Here is a 16,476-nt window from a genome sequence, read left to right on the forward strand (position 1 = left end):
AGCATCCTGGGGGTATCCTGGGGGAGATCTGGGGAGCTTTTGGGAGTCCCTGGGAGGTTTTGGTGTCCCTGGGGAGATTTTGGGGTCCCAGGAGTGGGTTTTGGGGTCCCAGGAGTGGGTTTTGGGGTCCCTGGGGGTTTTGGGGTCCCCGGACCGGGGGGTCTCAGCCAGGGCTCCCCCCCAGCAGCAGCAGCCCCAGCAGGACCCCCGCGATCAGCCCCAGCGCCACCAGTTGGGGTCTCAGGGGGAGGAGGCGGCCCGAGGGGCTCTGGGGACACTCGGGGGATCCCGCGGGGCTCCAGGGGGGTCCCGGGGGGGCTCGAAGCGGCTGCCGAGGCTCCAGACGGATGGGGCTGGGGGGTTGGACAGGGTTAGGGGGGCTCAGAGGGAGCAGTGCCCCCCAAAAACCCCCCAGCCCTTCCCCCCTCACCTGTCCTCGTGCTGCCCCCGGCTGGGGGAGGGGTTGGGGTCAGCCCCGCCCCTCACAGGCTGCCAGGCTCGGGACCCCTCCCCAAAATCCTGGGGGGCTCGGTCGTTGTCGGGATCATCTGGGGAGGGGGACACGGGGGGTGAGGGGGGCGCAGGGACCCCTCGGGACCCCCGAATCCATCCCCAGGACCCCCCCACGGACCCGCCCCCTCCCCAAAACCCCCCCAGGACCCCCCAAACGCCCCCCAGACCCCCAAACCGACCCGCGCCGCCCCTCCTCCAGCGGCGGGTCTCGAACTCGTAGAACTTCTTCTCGTAGAGTTTGCGGGGAGGGCCTGGGGGGGGACAGGGGGTCAGTCCGCTGCTCCCAGTGCCTCCCAGTGCCTCCCAGTTCCCCACCAGCACTCCCAGTGCTCCCCCAACGTCCCCCAGTGCCATCCCAGTGCCTCCCAGTGCGCCACCAGTACTCCCAGTTCCCCACCAAGTCCCTCCCAGTCCTCCCCAGCGCATCCCAGTTCCCCCCAGCTCCTCCCAGTGCCCCCAGTTACCCCCTCGCCGTCCCTCCCAGTGCTCCCCCCGAGCTCCCGCAGTGTCCCTTAGTCCCTCCCAGTCCGTCCCAGTCCCTCCCAGTTCCCCCCAGTGCCCACCCAGCGGCCCGCGGCGGCTCTGGAGTTTCTCCAGCAGCTCCTCGTCCGAGAGACCCCGAAAACTCTCCATGCCTGGGGGGTCGCTGGGGGGTCCCTGGGGGGTCAAGAGCGGGGGGAACACTCGAGGGGTCCCGGGGGGTCACTGGGGGGATCCCGGCGGTCCCGAGAGAAGCCCCCGGGGGGATCCCCCTTGAACTGGGGGGTCTGGGGTCCCCCAAGGGTTTGGGAGAGAATCCCGGGGTGCCCTGCGGGACTAGGGGGGCATCACGGGGGGCTCTGGAGGGTCCCGGTGGGTTTTTGGGGGTGCCGGGGGTTTCCCCGTGGGTTTTGGGGGGTTAGCAGGGGTCCCGGGTGGGTCACCCATGGATTTCGGGGGTCCTGAGGTCCCCCAAGGAGTTTTTCGATGGGTTTTAGGGGTCCCAAAGGGGTTTCTCGGTGGGTTTTGGGGGTCCCGGGGGTGTCCCGGTGGGTTTTGGGGGTCCCGGGGGGGTCCCGCTACCTTCGCTCCGCCGGGGCCGCTCCGGGAATGACTCAGGGGGGCGTGACCAAATAAAAGGGCGTGGTCACACCTAACCACGCCCATTTACCATATATGTGCTTATCCACCAGGATAAGGGGTGCGACCACCCGTGGGCGTGGCTACACCGAGACCCCGCCCACTCCCTTATTTGGGTGACGCCTCCACGTGCGGTTCGCACCCCGAAAAACCCCCAAAATTGGGGTCTGCACCTCGAGACCCCCCGCAGCCCCGAGATTTGGGGTGTTCCCCCCCCCGGGGAATCCAAACCCTGACCCCTCCCCAAATCCATGACCCACCTCCCGAGCCCCCCCACCCCAATTACCACCGAGACCCCCACCCCAAAAATCCGGGGAGCCCCTCGGGCGGTTTCACCGTCATCTTTTATTCCCTCCGGGGGGGTCCCAAGGGGGGCTCAGCCCCCGCCCCCCGCCCCCGGCCCTGCCCCACAGTTTGGGGGGTTGGGGGGCAGCCGGGGAGCCCCCGAAACGTCACAATCACGGCACAAAGACACGAGGGGAGGGGGCGTGGGGTGGGGGAGGGGCACGGCCGGGGGGGGGCTTTGGCACGGCCGTGGGGTGGGGGAGGGGCTGTGGGGGGGCCGTGGGGGAATTTGGGGTGTTTTTTGGGGTTTTTTTTGGGGGGCTTATGAGCGGGTTTTAGGGGGTCCATAATGGGGGGTTCTATGGGGGGCCATGGGGGGGCTCAGGCCCCGCCCACTCCACGGCTCCCTCCCCCAAGGGGCGTGGCCGAGCCCCAGGCCACGCCCCCGCTCGCCGCCGCGCGGGGCGGCTCTTCGGCACAGCGCCCCCTGCTGGAGGGGAGGACCTGCAGGAAGGAGATCAATAGCGGGGTCAGGGCGCCCCCTGGCGGATTGGAGGACTAGGGGCTTTACCCCCTCAATCCCCCCTATGGGGATCCCCAAACTGGAGACCCCAAATCCTCCCAAACTCTCCACGGAGACCCCAAATTGCCCCCAACCCCCCTCCGAACCATTCCCCCCCCGAGAGACCCCCAACCACATCCCTGCCCCCCAACCACCCCAAATTCCCCCAAATCTCACAGGTCTCCCCAAATTACCCCAAAATCACAACTGCCCCAAACCCCCCCCACCCAAATCCCCCAAAATTCCCCCAAACGGCCCCAAATACCCCAACCCTCCCAAAACCTCCCAAATCCCTCCCCCACCCCCTCCTCACCCCCTCCCACACCTCCCCCCACCCCAATTCCCCCCAAAAACTCACCCTACATCTGATTGGCGAACGATGTGGGGGCTCCCTGGCCGTACCCCCCCTCCGAGGGGGGGGCTCCGTACCCCCCCTGGCCGTAGTCGGGCTGGTAGCCCCCCCCGGGCTGGCCGTAGCCCCCTGGCTGGCCGTAGCCCCCCTCGGGGGGTCCGTAGCCCCCCTCTGGGGCAGGGGCTTTCTCGGGGACCCCCCCGGGGGGAGGGGCGCGAGCCCCCAGACCCCCCCAGCCTGTCTCCTTGAACACGAACCAAAGGTTCCCCGTCCACAGCACCAGGTTCAGGAAGCCAAACACCTGCGCGGGAAGATTTTGGGGTTTTTTTGGTTTTTTCGGGAGGATTTTGGGTGGGGGGCTTTGGGGTTTTTGGGGTGTTTTTTGGAGGGGGTTTGGGGCCTTTTGGGGTTTTTTTAGGGGGTGTTGGGGGCTTTTTATGAGGAGGTTTGGGAGCGGTTAGGGGCTTTCTGGGGGGTTTTTTGAGGGCCTTTAGTGTGGTTATGGTTTTTTTGGTGGGTTGGGGTCCCTGGGGTTTCTAGGCAGGGATTTGGGGGATCCTGGGGGGCTCCGTTCCCTCAGACTCACCACAGAGGTGTTGAGGGCTGAGATCCCCTCAGGGCCTGAGGGGTCTATAGTGGACACTGAGGGGCTATAGTGGACATTGCGGGATTTTGGGGATTCTGAGGGTTTTTTGAGGGGTTTGGGGAGGTTTTTGGGGTCTCAGCCCCCAGACTCACCACAGAGGTGTTGAGGCCCGAGGTGCGGGGTGCCCCCAAGGCCTGGCACCGAGCCCCTGGGCGCTGGCAGCCCCCGACCTGTGCCAGGACCCCCGAGGGCGACGTGGCCGCCTTGACCTCGGCCAGTGCGGCCGCCCAGGCGCAGGAGCTGACCAGCCACAGGAAGGCCAGGGCTGCGGTCACCCCAAGGTCCTGAGGGGAAAAGGTGGGTCAGGATACCCCAAAACCTGCCTGGGTCACCCCAAAACCTGCCTGAGTCACCCCAGAGCAACCAGAGACCCCAAAAACCAAACTGAGACCCCAAAAACCCAACTGAGAGCCCAAAAACCCCTCAGAGCTGACCAGCCACAGGAAGGCCAGGGCTGCGGTCACCCCAAGGTCCTGAGGGGAAAAGGTGGGTCAGGACACCCCAAATTCGGCCTGAGTCACCCCACAACCTTGCCGGGTCACCCCAAACCCCTCAGAGCCCCCTGGGACCCCACAGAGCAAACTGAGACACCAAAAACCCCTAATTCCCTTCACAGCCGAGCACCCACGGGAAAGCCAGGGCTGTGGTCGCTCCCAGGTCCTGAGGGGAAAAGGTGGGTCAGGACACCCCAAAACCGGCCAGAATCACCCCAAAACCTGCCCAAGTCACCCCAGAGCCACCAGAGACCCCAAAAACCAAACTGAGACCCCAAAATCCCCACTGAGAGCCCAAATCCCCCTCAGAGCTGACCAACCATAGGATGGCCCAGGCTGTGGTCAGCCCCAAATCCTGAGGGGAAAAGAGACTCAGGGCACCCCAAAACCTGCTCAGATCACTCCAGAGCCCCTCCTGGGTCACCCCAAAACCTGTCTGTGTCTCCTGAGACCCCAAAAACCCAACTGAGACCCCCAAAAGCCAACTGAAACCCCAAATTCCCCTCAGGCCTGAGCAGCCACAGGAAGGCCAGGGCTGCAGTCACTCCCAGGTCATGAGGGAAAAAGATGGTTCAGGGCACCCCAAAACCGGCCAGAATCACCCCAAAACCTGCCTGGGTCACCCTAAAACTTGCCTGGGTCACTCCAAAACCTGTCCAGGTCACCTGAGACCCCAAAAACCCACACCAAACCACCCCAAAGCCCCCCAAGCCCCATCCCACCTCTCCCAAGATGCCCCAAACCCATCCAAAACCTCCTCAAATCCCCCAGTAACACCCCAAAATCACCCGGAAATCCTCCCAAAATCCCCCCAAAACCCCCCCACGCCCTCCCAAACCCCTCCAAGGGACCCCCAAACCCCATCCCACTCCAACCCAACCCTCCCAGACCCCCCCAAAACCCCCTCAAATCCCCCCAGAACCACCCCAAACCCCCCGAAATTCCCCAATAACTCCCCCAAGTCCCTCCAAATCCCCCCCAGATCCCCCCAGACCCCCACTCACAATACGAGGCCCACGACCCCCAGCCTGGTAGGCCTGGGAGGCGAACAGGTAGCCCCCGAGGGCGGCGGGGGCATAGAGGAAGGAAGCCACCCCCACGGTGACGAAGAACTGCGCGGCCGACGAGTGGTCACCCACCAGGAACACCCGCTCAGGTGGGCCTCCCCCGCACGAGGGGGCTTCGAAATACACCTGGTGCAGCCTGGGGGGGTCCCCAAAATCAGCCCGGGGTCAGGGACCCCCAAAGATTAACGAGAGACCCCCCCAGGGGAAAGTTTGGGGGGTGCAGACCCTTCCTCTTTTATGTTTAGGCTCTCCCACCATCCGAATTTTGGGGATTTAGGGACACCTGGTGCAGCCTGGGGGGATCTGGAATTGCCTGGGGTGGTCCAGGATACCCAGAGACCCCCCAGGGATTTCCCCTCACCTTTGATGTTTAGCTCCTCCCACCCCCTGATTTTTGGGGATTTAGGGACTCCTTAAGCATGAGAAAGTCTTCAAATATACCTGGAGGGGTCCAGGGTACCCCAGAGACCCCAAAAGTGCCTCCCCAATCCCCTAAATCCCCCCAAACCCCCTTGCCAACCTCCCAAACTCATCTCAAATCCCCCCAAACCTCCCAAATCTCCTCCCCAAAACCCTGTACTCTTTCACAGCCCCCCAAACCTCCCCAAACTCCCCCTAAATCCCCTCAAATGCCCCCCAAATCCCCCCCAAATCCCCCCCAAATCCCCCCCAAGCCCCCCCTCACCTGAAGGGGTACCCGAAGGCCACGGTGATGGGGGCAGAGCGGTTGGGGGGAGCACACTCGATGCTGAGGCGCAGGGAGCCACTGAAACCCCCGCAGGTGGCGAAGGCGAAGATGGAGAACAACTGGGGGGGCACTGGGGGTCACTGGGGGGCACTGGGAGGGATTGGGAGGGGTTTGGGGGCAGTTGAAGGGTGTTTGGGGGGGTCTTTGGGGAGTCTTCGGGGCACTGGGAGCCACTGAAACCCCCGCAGGTGGTGAAGGTGAAGATAAAGAACAACTGGGGGACACTGGGGGTCACTGGGAGGCACTGGGAGGGACTGGGAGGGACTGGGGGTGTGAAGGGGTTTGGGGGCACTGCAAATGCACTGGGAGGGACTGAGAGGGACTGGAAGGGGTTTGAGGGGAGTTGAAAGGGATTTGGGGGGCTTTGGGGGGTTTTGGGGGGTCTTGGGGGATCACCAGGAGGGACTGGGGATCACTGGGGACTCACTGGAGGAGACTGGGAAGGGTTTGGGAGGGGATTTGGGGGGTCTTGGGGGTCACTGGGAACCACTGGACCCCCTGCAGGTGGTGAAGGCGAAGATGGAGAACAACTGGGGGGACACTGGGGGTCACTGGGAGGGACTGGGAGGGACTGGGAGGGACTGGGAGGGACTGGGAGGGAGTCTGGGAGCAGCTGAAGGAGGTTTGGGAGGTCTTGGGGTCACTGGGAGCCACTGGAGGTCACTGGGAGGCGATTTGAGGGGGGTTTGGGGGGTCTGGAAGGACACTGGGGGTCACTGGGAGGGACTGGGGGTCACTGGGGGGTCACTGGGGGGACTGGGAAGGGTTTGGGAAGGGATTTGGGGTTACTGGGAGGCACTGGGAGGCACTGGGAAGGGTCTGTGTGGATTTCAAAAGGATTTGGGGGCTCTCGGGGGGCTGATTTCACCATTTCGGGGGTCCCGGTGGGTTCTGGGGGGGTCAGAGCAGCTCAGGGGGTCACGGGGGGGTCAGAGTGGGACACAGCCCCTCCCCCCATCCCCCCCCCCAAAATCCCGGGATTATCCTGGATTATGGAGCTGACCCAGATCTGGGGGGGAGGGGGGCGCCGGGGGGGTCCTGCAGAGTCTGGGGGGTCTGAGGGGAAATTTGGGGGTCCCCGGGTGGGGGATGGGAAATGGGGGGGATTTGGGTGCCAAAATTTGGGTCTGGTGGAGTTTTGGGGGGGATTTGGGTGATTTGGGGAGGGGCTGGGGGGTCCCGGGGGGTCCTAAAAGTCCCTGATGGGGTCTGGGGGAGATCCAGGGGGTCCCGGGGGGTTTTGGGGGTCCCGGGGGGGTCACTCACCCACTCCAGCACCTTCAGGAAGCCCAAGGGCTCCTTGACCACCCGGAATTGCCCCCCGGCCACCAACTGGGGGGGGGGGGGAGGAGACCCTCATGGGGGGCTCGAGGGACCCCCCAAAAAGGGGGAGGCCGAGACCCCCAAAAACGCCCCAAAAATCCCCTCAAAACCCCCAAAATCCCCCTAAAACCTCCCAAATCCCCTCAAAATCCTCCCCAAAACCCCCCCGGGAAATCCGGGAATCCCCCAAGGACAAAATTTGGGGAGGGGTCACCCCAAACCTGACCGCGCTGACGTCACACTGACGTCACAGCCCGCCCCCCCACCCCCCGGGGGGGTTTTTTGGCGTCCCCCCCCCCATTGTTGCTGCATCATCATCCTCGCCTCCCCCCCTCCCCCCCAGGATGCTGCGGCAGCGACCCCCCCCCAAAATGACCCCTCCCCTTCGAAGCGCATCCTCCCCCAAATCCAGCCCGCCCGCCGCGACCCCTCCCCACCGGGACCCTCCCCAAATCCCAGACCCCCAGCCCAACCCGGCTGCCCCCCGCCCTCAAATCCACCCGCATCCCCCAAATCCTGCCGCCCACCCCCCAAAATCCACCTGGATCGCTCCCAGCCGTGCAGACCCTCCCCAAAATTGAGGACCCCCTCCTCAAATTCAGGCCCCCCAAATTCACCCGCTCCACCCCCAAATCCAGGCGCTCCCCCCAAATCCAAACGCCACCCCCCAAATCCATCTCCCCCTCCCCAGCCAGCTGCGCCCCCCGCCCCAAATCCCCCCTAGCCCCCTCCCCACAATTCCCCACCGCGGATCGGGGGGTCGCAGCCGCCCCTCACCCCCCGAATCGGCCCGAGGGGGTCCTGGGGGAGATCCCCGGGTGGGTTCAGCCCCGAGGGGGGGTCCGGGGGGGTTATTTTGGGGAGGGGTCCGCACCTGGTTGAGCACCTCCATCCTGCGGTCCGGGAGACGCAGCGCGGCGGGGGGGGGAGCGGCGCGCCGCGGAACAGCCGCGGCGGGAGGGGGGGAAGGGGGAGGGAACAGCGGCGCGTGCGCGGCGGGGGGAGAGGAGAAGAGATGGAACAGCCGCGGCGCGGCGGGAGGTGGGGAAAAGGAGAGAACAGCGGCAAAGGGAACGAGAAAGGGCGGAAGTGACGTCATGACTCAGTTATGGGCGCCGCCATCTTGGATTTGGGCGAGGAGAGCGAAGCAATTTTGGTTTTTTGTTTTTTTTTTTTTTTTAAGGGGGAAGAGCGGAATTTTGGGGGCGACGCGGGAAATTTGGGGAGGTTTTGTGGGGGAAGCGGCAAGTCGGGGAGACACGGGAAATCTGCGGGGATTTTTCGGGCAATTTTTGGGGACGAAAAGGGAAATTTAGGAAATTTAGGGGCAGAAATGAGGAATTTTTGAGGAACACAAACTTTTTGCGGTTTAAATGAATTTATTTAGGGTCCCAGGTGGGGATTTGTTTTGTTTTAAGGGGGGAGGGAATAAAATTAATAATTAATTCAGATTAATCCAAATTACCAGGGGAGCTTTTCGGGGGAAGACACAAATTAATTGGGGAATTTAATTTGGTTTATTCGGGGTTTTGGGGAATCCCTAATTATTTGGGATTCTCCAGAGCCTCTCCAGCCAGGATTTCCCCCAACAACTCCTCACACATCAGCAGTGCTCGTGGCACGTGGAAACAGCCTGGAAAAATGGGAAAAATCAGGAAAAATGGGGAAAAATTGGGGGAAAATTGGGAAAAATCCCACCAAAAACCCCAAAATCCCACCTTTATAGGGTCCCCCCTTGATGGACAGAGCCACAGAACCATCCCTGGCCAGGTAGCCAAACCACTCGCCGTGCTCAGCGTCCCGAAACTGGGCGGGAAATTCGGGTGAGACCCCAAAAAATGAGATTTAGCCCCAAATATCGACATTTTGGGACACTCAGAGACAGCCCAGGACCTCAAATCCTGATTTCAACCCCAAAAACCCCCAAATTTGCCCCAAATTCTTCCCAAATTTCCCTTCAAGACTCCAAATTTCCCTCCAGGACCCAAAATTTTCCCCTCAAGACCATAAATTTGCCCCTCAGACCCCAAATTCCTCCCAATTTTCCCCCCAAGATGCCAAAATTTCCCCTCCAGACCCTAAATTTTCCCCCCAAGACCTTAAATTTTCCTCCCCAGACCCCAAATTCCCCCCAAATGTGTCCCCAAGACACCAATTTTGCTCCCCAAGACCCCAAATTTGCCCTCAAGACCTCAAATTTACCCCAAATATTCCACTCCAGACCCCAAATTCCTCCCAGATTTTCCCCCAACACCCCAAATTTGCCCCTCAAGGCCCCAAATTTCCCCCAAATTTGCCACCCCAGGCCCCAAATTTGGCCCCCAGACCCCAAATTCCTCCCAATTTTCCCCCCAAGATGCTAAATTTTCCTCCCCAGGCCCCAAAATTTTTCCCCCAAGGCCCCAGATTCCTCCCAAATTCCTCCCAAATTTCCCCCCAAGATGCCAAATTTTCCCCTCCAGACACTAAATTTTACCCCCAGGACCCCAAATTTGCCACCCAGGACCCCAAATTCACCCCAAATTTGCCCCCAATATGCCAAAATTTCCCCCAAATCCCCCCAAATTTCCATCCCCACCCTCTGGAAGGTGAACTGGGCGAGCTGCAGGAACTGGGAGATCAAACTGGGCTGTGGCTGGAGGCGAATGGCAGCCAGGAGAGCAACCATGGCCTCGGCATGCGGCCACCAGAGCTTCATGGGCCACTCCAGCTGGGGTGGGGAGAGAAACAAACAGGGATTTGGGGAGAAAAGGGGGAAAATTGGGCAAAAAAATGGGAAAAATGGGAAAGAAGGGGTTAGAAATGGGGAAAAAGGGGGAAAATTAGGGGAAAATGGGGAAATGGGTATTGGTTTGGGGTCACCAGAGCTTCATGGGCTACTCCAGCTGGGATTGGGGAGAGAAACAAACGGGGATTTGGGGAGAAAAACAGGGAAAATTGGGCAAAAAAATGGGGAAAAATGGGAGAAAAATAGGAAAAACATGGGAAAAATAGGGGGAAAATGGGGGAAATCAAGGGAAAGTATTGGTTTGGGGTCACCAGAGCTTCATGGGCCACTCCAGGTGGGGTGTGGGGAGAAAAACGGGGATTTTGGGAGAGAAACAGAGATTTTGGGAGAGAAATAGGGATTTGGGGAAAAAAATGGGAAAAAAACTGGAAAAAAGAGGGAAAAAATGGGGGGAAATGGGGGGAAAATGGGGGAAATCAAGGGAAATGGGTATTGGTTTGGGGTCACCAGAGCTTCATGGGCCACTCCAGCTGGGACTGGGGAGAAAAACGGGGATTTGGGGAAAATGGGAAAGAAGTGGTTAAAAACGGGCAGAAAAATGGGGGAAAAAATGGGGAAAATTGGGCAGAAACATGGGGAAAAATGGGGAAAAAATGGGAAATAAGGGGTTAAAAATGGGAGAAAAGGGGGAAAAATGGGAAAAATGGGGGGAACGGAAGGGAAATGGGGGAAATCAGGGAAAACAGGGTCTGAGGAGATTGGTGGGACACTCCAGGTGGGAGTTTTGGGGTGAAAAACAAGGATTTTGGGGAAAAATGGTGAAAAAAGGGGAAATTAGGGGGAAAAATAGGGAAAAAGTGGGGGGGGGAATGGGGGGAAAAGCAGGGAGAAATGGATTTGGGGATATCTGAGTGGGACTTTTGAGGTGTTTGGGGTTTTGCAGATCCCTGGATGGCTTTGCTGGGCTCCCAGGTGGGATTTTGGGGGTTTTTGAGGCCCCTGGGTTAATTTTTTGGTGTCCCAGGTGTGATTTTGAGGTTACCTGGGTGGGATTTGGGTCTATGTGAGTAGGTTTTTTTTGTATCTGAGTGGAATTTTTGGGGCTTTTTGGGCTCCCAGGTGTGATTTTGGGGCTTTTTGAGACCCCCAGGTTGGTTTTTTGGGCTCCCAGGTGTAATTTTTGAGGTCCCAGATGTGATTTTGGGGGTTTTTGAGATCCCCTGGGTTAGGTTTTTGGTGTCCCAGGTATGATTTTTGGTCTCCCAGCTGTGATCTTGGGGGTTTTTGAGGCCCCCGGGTTAGGTTTTTGGTGTCCCAGGTATGATCTTTGGGCTCCCAGGTGTAATTTTGGTCTCCCAGGTGTGATTTTTTGGCTCACCTGGGTGGGGCAGTGTCCGTCAGCATCCAGGAAGGCGAAGAGCCCCCCGTGCTGGGGGTCCCAGCCCCACTGCAGGGGTCTCTGCACCAGTGCAGCCACAACCCGAGAGCTCAGAGCTGCATCGCTGCGGCGAGAGGAGAACTGCAGCAGCAGCCAGCCTGCCTCCAGGGCGTGCCCTGGGGAAAGGGGAATTGGGGGAAAAGGGAAAATTGGAGAGAAAAGTGAAAAATTGGGGAGGAAAAGTGAAAAATTAGGGGGAAAAAGGTGAAAAATTAGGGGGAAAAAGGTGAAAAATTAGGGGGAAAAAGGTGAAAAATCGGGGAGGAAAAGCGAAAATTAGGGGGGAGAAAGGGAAAAATTGGGGGAGAAAAATCAAAAGTAGGGGAGGAAAAGTTAAAAGTTAGAGGGAAAAGGGAAAAATTGGGGGAAAAGTGAAAAATTGGGGGGAAAGTTAAAAGTTAGGGAGAAAAGTCAAAATTAGGGGAGGAAAAGTCAAATGTCAGGGAGAAAAATCAAAAATTAGGGAGGAAAAAGTCAAAAATTGGGGGGGAAAGGTGAAAAGTTGGGGAGGAAAAGTAAAAAATTGGGGAGGAAAAGTCAAAAGTTAGGAGGAAGAGTTAAAAGTTAGGGAGAAAAGTCAAAAATGAGTGAGGGAAAATCATAAAATTGGGGAGGAAAAGTCAAAAGTTGAGGAGAAAAGTCAAATATTAGGGAGGAAAAGTCAAAATTTAGGGGAAAAAGTCAAAAATGGGTGAGGAAATTCGAAAAATTTGGGAGGAAAACTTAAAAATTAGGGGAGAAAATAAAACAATTGGGGGGAAAAGTAACAAATTAGGGAGGAAAAGTCAAAAATTGGGGTTTAGGAATCCAAAATTGGGGTTTAGGAACCTGAAATTTGGGTCTTTCCCCCAAAACTGGGATTTTTCCCCCAAAATTCGAGTCGCCTCTCCCAAAACTGAGGTTCCCCCTCCCCAAAATTCGAGCCAAACCCCCAAAATCTCCATCCCCCTCCCCAAATTGGGAGTCCTCTCATTGGTGGAGCCCAAAAATTGGGGTTTCCACCCCAAAATTGATGTTTCCCCCCAAATTCAAGGTCCCCCCTCCCCAGATTCGGGTTCCCCTCCCCAAATTCCCTCTCCCCCTCCCCAAATTCGGCTCCCCTCACCAGGGTTCATCAGGCGCCCGAGGCTCCCCGGCAGCTCCTCCCCCTCGGGGCTGATGTTCTCCAGGACCACCGAATCCCCCCGCTGGGAGCCCAAATTTGGGGAGGGGGAAACAGCCCGGTTAGGGGGAAGGGGCTGCACCCCCATTTTGGGGGAATTTTGGGGGTTTGGGGTGGGATTTGGGGGGGCAGGGGGGTCCCGGGGGGAGGTTTGGGGGGTCTTGGAGGGAGTTTGGGGTCCCAGGGACGATTTTTGGGGTCCTGGGTGGGTTTTTTGGGGGTTCCAGGAATGATTTTGGGGATCCCGGGAGTTATTTTTGGGGTCCTGGGTGGACTTTGGGGGTCCCAGGATGATTTTTGGAGATTCCAGGGGTGATTTTAGGGGATCCCGGGTGGGTTTTGGGGATCCTGGGATGATTCTGGGGATTTCCAGGGTGACTTTTCAGGATTCCTGCTGTGATTTCGGGTTCCAGGGATGATTTTGGGACGCCGGGGTGAATTTGGAGATTCCCAGGGTGATTTTGGCATCCCAGAGATGATTTTTGGGGGTCCCGGGGGGGCTTTGGGATTCCTGGGATGATTTTTGGTGATTCCCAGGGTGATTCTGACACCCCAGGTGTGATATTTGGTGTCCCAGGTGTGATTTTCAGGGGTCCCAGATGGATTTTTGAGGTTCCAGGTGTGATTTTTGGGGTTCCCAGCTGTGATTTTGGTCTCCCAGGTGTGATTTTGGGGTCTCAGGTATGATTTTTGGGCTCCCACGTGTGATTTTTGGGCTCCCAGGTGTAATTTTTGGTGTCCCAGATGGATTTTTTGGGCTCCCAGGTGTGATTTTCGGGGTCCCAGCTGTGATTTTTGTCTTCCAGCTGTGATTTTTGGTGTCCCAGGTATGATTTTTGGGTTCCCAGGTGTGATTTTTGGGGTCCCAGGTGTGATTTTTGGGGTCCCCGATGTGATTTTTGTCTCCCAGGTACAATTTTTGGTCTCCCAGGTGTGATTTTGGCGCTCCCAGGTATGATTTTTGTCTCCCAGGTGTGATTTTTGGGCTCCCAGCTGTGATTTTTGTCCCCCAGGTGTGATTTTGTCCCCAGCTGTGCCTCAGGCTCACCTGCAGGTGCATCAGCACGTGCCGAGCTCCCCACTCCGCCATGGCCTCAGCCTCGGGGTCAGGGTCCCCCTGGGGGTCCCTGCTGGGGTCACCCCAGAGCTGCAGCCCCACCTTGAGCACCATCATGGGCTGGGCCAGCGCCTGCTGGGGAGGGGTCCCCCCGAACTGGGGGCGCCCCAGCTCCATGGGAGCCCCCCGAGCCCAGCCCCACACGGCCTGAGCCCACTGCCGCCCCCAGGCCTGGGGGGGAAACGGGGGTCAGGGGGGATCGGGGGCTGGGGGTGTCCCCGGCAGGGACTGAGGGGGTCAGGGGCATTTGGGGAGGGGTCTCACCTCACCTCAGGGCTATTTTGGGGGTCTCAGGGCATTTGGGGAGGGGTCTCACCCAGTACTGGGGGCCTCAGGGCTATTTCGGGGGGTCTCAGGGGTCCTCGGTCTGTTTGGGGAGGGGTCTCACCTCATACCGGGGGTCTCAGGGCTATTTTGGGGGGTCTCAGGGATATTTGGGGAGTGGTCTCACTAGGTCCCAGGGATCCAAGTGTTACTTTAGGGGTCTTTAGCTTATTTTGAGGGTCCTACAGTTATTTTGGGGAGGGGTCTCACCCAGTACCGAGGGTCTCGGGGTTATTTTGGGGCGATCTCGGGGGTCTCAGTTATTTGGGGAGGGGTCTCACCCGGTACCGGGGGTCTCAGGGGTATTTTGGGGAGGGGTCTCACCCGGTACCAGGGGTCTCAGGGTTATTTTGGGGCGATCTCGGGGGTCTCAGTTATTTGGGGAGGGGTCTCACCCGGTACCGGGGGTCTCAGTTATTTGGGGAGGGGTCTCACCCGGTACCGGGGGTCTCAGTTATTTGGGGAGGGGTCTCACCCGGTACCGGGGGTCTCCCGTCGCCCTGCCCAGCTCGTCCAAGCCCAGCGCACAAAACGCTTCGCTGTAAAAGGTTCTCTGGAGCTTCGCCACTCGCCCGTCCCGCGTCAGCGCGAAGGCGGCGCGGGAGGAGCCGGGCTCGGGCCGCACGTGGCTCTGCAGGAACTCCCCGGCTGGAATTTGGGGGAATTTCGGGCAAAATCGGGGGAATTTTGGGGGAATTTTGCGGGATTTGGGGCGGAAAAAGAACTGCGGCTATAGAAATCAATGGGGGCAGCGCCGCGGTGTGGGCAAAGGGGGAATTGCACGCGTTGAGAGCAATGGGAGAATTTGGGGAGATTTGGGGGAATTGGGAGGAATTTGGGGGAATTGGGGAAATTGGGGGAAAATTGAGAGGAACTGGGGAAAACTGGGAGGTTTCTGGGGTGGAAAAAGGGGGAATCGAACTCAAAATGGGCAATGGGGAACTGCACCTATAGAGATGAATGGGGCACGATGGGGGAATTGGGGAAAAAAGGGGAAACTGGGGGGAAAAAGGGGGAAATGGGGCCGCGCCGGCAGCTGTAGGAACTGCCCAGCTGGAATTTGGGGGAAATTGGGGTGGTTTTGGGGGAAATTGGGGTGATCTGGGGGGAATTCAGGGGCGGCAAAAGGGCGAATTACACCCATAGATATCAATCGGGGAAATCCGGAGGAATTGAGATTGGGGGGAAAAAAAGGGGGAAACGACCCCAAAATGGGCAGTGGGGGAACTGCAGCCACAGCGCCCCATAACCCACCCCACAACCCACCCCATATCCGCCCCACACCCCCCAAATCGCGCCCCCTCCCCACCTTTGCGCGCCGCCTCGAGCAGCTCGGGCCGGCGGAAGCGCGGCACGGTTCGGTACAGCCGGGAATAGACCCAGATCTGGGGGTTCGGGGGGCTCAGGGGGGTTCAGGGGGGTCTCAGGGGGATCCCCGAGCCCCCCAAGTCCCGCCCCACAAGCCCCCCGCCCCACACGGACCTGCCGAGCCTGCAGCCACACGTATTTGGTGTCGTCGTAGACAGAGCCGTCGCGGCTCAGGCAGGAGAAGAAACCCCTGGGGGGACACGGGGGGATTTGGGGACACTCGGGGGGCTTTGGGGGACAGGAGAGGGGATCTGGGGACACGGGGGGGATTTGGGGACACTTTGAGGGGTCTGGGGGCACTCGGGGGTCCCGGAGAAGTTCCAGGATCACTTTGGGGACACTCGGGGGTCTCGTCTTGGCTCTGCCGTGGGGCTGGGGGAACACTCGGGGGTCCTGGGGGACACTCGGGGGTCACTCCTGGGGGTCCCTGGGGGTCCCGGGGGTCGCCTCTCCCCCTCACCCGTGCTGGGGGTCGTGCGAGTGTCGCTCCCAAAACGCCACAACCTCATCCAGCTCGGCGGCGATGCGGCTCTGCCAGGCGCGGAGCTGCTCCATGGCTGGGGAGGGGGCGCGGTGGGACCCCAGACCCACAGATACCCCACAGAAACACCCCCAGACCCACAGATACCCCACAGAAACACCCCCAGACCCACCGAAACACCCCCCAGATCCACCCCACGGGACCCCAGACCTACAGAAACACCCGGAGGAATCCCAAACCCACCCGTGCGACCCCCGACCCACAAATATCCTCCCCCCTAGAGCCACAGAAACACCCCACGGAGCCCCCAGACCCACATTTCCCCACCCCCATGGACCCCAAGTCCCCCCCAAAATCTCCCCCAAGTCCCCAAAAAATTCTCCCGGAGGTCCCCAAGACCCCCCAACCCCCCACTCCGGGGGTCCCCATGGACCCCCCAGCCCCCCCCACCCCTGGGGCCCCCCAGCCCCCGGACCTCCCCCAGACCCAAATTGGGGTTTTCCACCCCCCACCCGACCCACCGCGGCCGCTGCCCTGTCACGAGACTCGCGACAAGGCCACGCCCCCTTCCTGACCACACCCACCCGCTAGCCCCGCCCACCGCGCTCTGGCCACGCCCCCATCACGAGACCTCCCCCAACCCCAAAATTGGGGTCGTTCCGAGGGGCGCGAGACCCCCAGAGTGACCCCAGACCGCCAGACCCCTCCCCCACCCCAAATTCCCCCCATTTTTTCTTTTTTTTTTTACT

The 16,476-nt window shown here is 59.8% G+C and overlaps 3 protein-coding genes across 9 annotated transcripts; all 3 read right to left on the bottom strand.

Annotated features, from left to right (window-relative positions):
- Positions 1-92: 92 nt before the first annotated feature.
- On the bottom strand, positions 93-1,674 carry LOC146422379 (uncharacterized). Of its 3 annotated transcripts, none has more exons than XM_085046568.1 (5): positions 1,576-1,674; positions 1,077-1,170; positions 693-764; positions 431-548; positions 93-353 (listed from the first exon to the last, which is right to left on the bottom strand). In XM_085046568.1, exons 1-5 carry the CDS (start codon positions 1,657-1,659, stop codon positions 164-166), a joined length of 558 nt encoding a protein of 185 aa, XP_084902694.1. In that variant the 5' UTR covers positions 1,660-1,674; the 3' UTR covers positions 93-163. The 3 variants fall into 3 exon arrangements, with proteins under 3 accessions (XP_084902694.1, XP_084902696.1, XP_084902695.1); XM_085046570.1 differs by having other exon boundaries at positions 1,077-1,159; positions 1,576-1,643; XM_085046569.1 differs by lacking the exon at positions 693-764.
- Positions 1,675-1,957: 283 nt separating this feature from the next.
- On the bottom strand, positions 1,958-8,124 carry LOC146422380 (synaptophysin-like). The gene is made up of 7 exons (XM_085046500.1): positions 7,984-8,124; positions 7,053-7,118; positions 5,724-5,845; positions 4,976-5,174; positions 3,570-3,761; positions 2,838-3,132; positions 1,958-2,421 (listed from the first exon to the last, which is right to left on the bottom strand). The coding sequence occupies exons 1-6, from the start codon at positions 7,999-8,001 to the stop codon at positions 2,839-2,841; spliced, it is 891 nt and encodes a 296-aa protein (XP_084902626.1). The 5' UTR covers positions 8,002-8,124; the 3' UTR covers positions 1,958-2,421; position 2,838.
- Positions 8,125-8,468: 344 nt separating this feature from the next.
- Positions 8,469-16,309, bottom strand: RENBP (renin binding protein). Of its 5 annotated transcripts, none has more exons than XM_085046488.1 (11): positions 16,249-16,309; positions 15,707-15,803; positions 15,361-15,436; positions 15,188-15,263; positions 14,354-14,526; positions 13,486-13,584; positions 12,381-12,462; positions 11,216-11,391; positions 9,688-9,819; positions 8,828-8,915; positions 8,469-8,742 (listed from the first exon to the last, which is right to left on the bottom strand). In XM_085046488.1, the coding sequence occupies exons 2-11, from the start codon at positions 15,799-15,801 to the stop codon at positions 8,654-8,656; spliced, it is 1,086 nt and encodes a 361-aa protein (XP_084902614.1). In that variant the 5' UTR covers positions 15,802-15,803; positions 16,249-16,309; the 3' UTR covers positions 8,469-8,653. The 5 variants fall into 5 exon arrangements, with proteins under 5 accessions (XP_084902614.1, XP_084902613.1, XP_084902612.1 ...); XM_085046487.1 differs by having other exon boundaries at positions 13,486-13,650; XM_085046486.1 differs by having other exon boundaries at positions 13,486-13,725.
- Positions 16,310-16,476: the final 167 nt, after the last annotated feature.

Source organism: Lichenostomus cassidix, unplaced genomic scaffold (genome assembly GCF_008360975.1).
Source record: "Lichenostomus cassidix isolate B80296 unplaced genomic scaffold, HeHo_3.0 HiC_scaffold_40, whole genome shotgun sequence".
NCBI classification, from domain to species: domain Eukaryota; kingdom Metazoa; phylum Chordata; class Aves; order Passeriformes; family Meliphagidae; genus Lichenostomus; species Lichenostomus cassidix.

What these genes read in the sequence shown, in the direction of transcription:
- LOC146422379 (XM_085046568.1), bottom strand. Translation starts at nt 1,659, where the DNA reads ATGGGCGTGGTTAGGTGTGACCACGCCCTTTTATTTGGTCACGCCCCC. An exon ending in GAGCCGCCGCGGGCCGCTGG is followed by an intron (nt 765 to 1,076) that starts GTGGGCACTGGG and finishes GTCCCCCCCCAG; the next exon opens with GCCCTCCCCGCAAACTCTAC. An exon ending in CGGGGGCAGCACGAGGACAG is followed by an intron (nt 354 to 430) that starts GTGAGGGGGGAA and finishes CCAACCCCCCAG; the next exon opens with CCCCATCCGTCTGGAGCCTC.
- LOC146422380 (XM_085046500.1), bottom strand. An exon ending in TCCTGAAGGTGCTGGAGTGG is followed by an intron (nt 5,846 to 7,052) that starts GTGAGTGACCCC and finishes GTGCCCCCCCAG; the next exon opens with TTGTTCTCCATCTTCGCCTT. An exon ending in CGGGCCTCAACACCTCTGTG is followed by an intron (nt 3,133 to 3,569) that starts GTGAGTCTGGGG and finishes CTTCCCGCGCAG; the next exon opens with GTGTTTGGCTTCCTGAACCT.
- RENBP (XM_085046486.1), bottom strand. Translation starts at nt 15,801, where the DNA reads ATGGAGCAGCTCCGCGCCTGGCAGAGCCGCATCGCCGCCGAGCTGGAT. An exon ending in ACGTGCTGATGCACCTGCAG is followed by an intron (nt 12,463 to 13,485) that starts GTGAGCCTGAGG and finishes TTGGGCTCCCAG; the next exon opens with CGGGGGGATTCGGTGGTCCT. An exon ending in CAAGGGGGGACCCTATAAAG is followed by an intron (nt 8,743 to 8,827) that starts GTGGGATTTTGG and finishes CCATTTTTCCAG; the next exon opens with GCTGTTTCCACGTGCCACGA.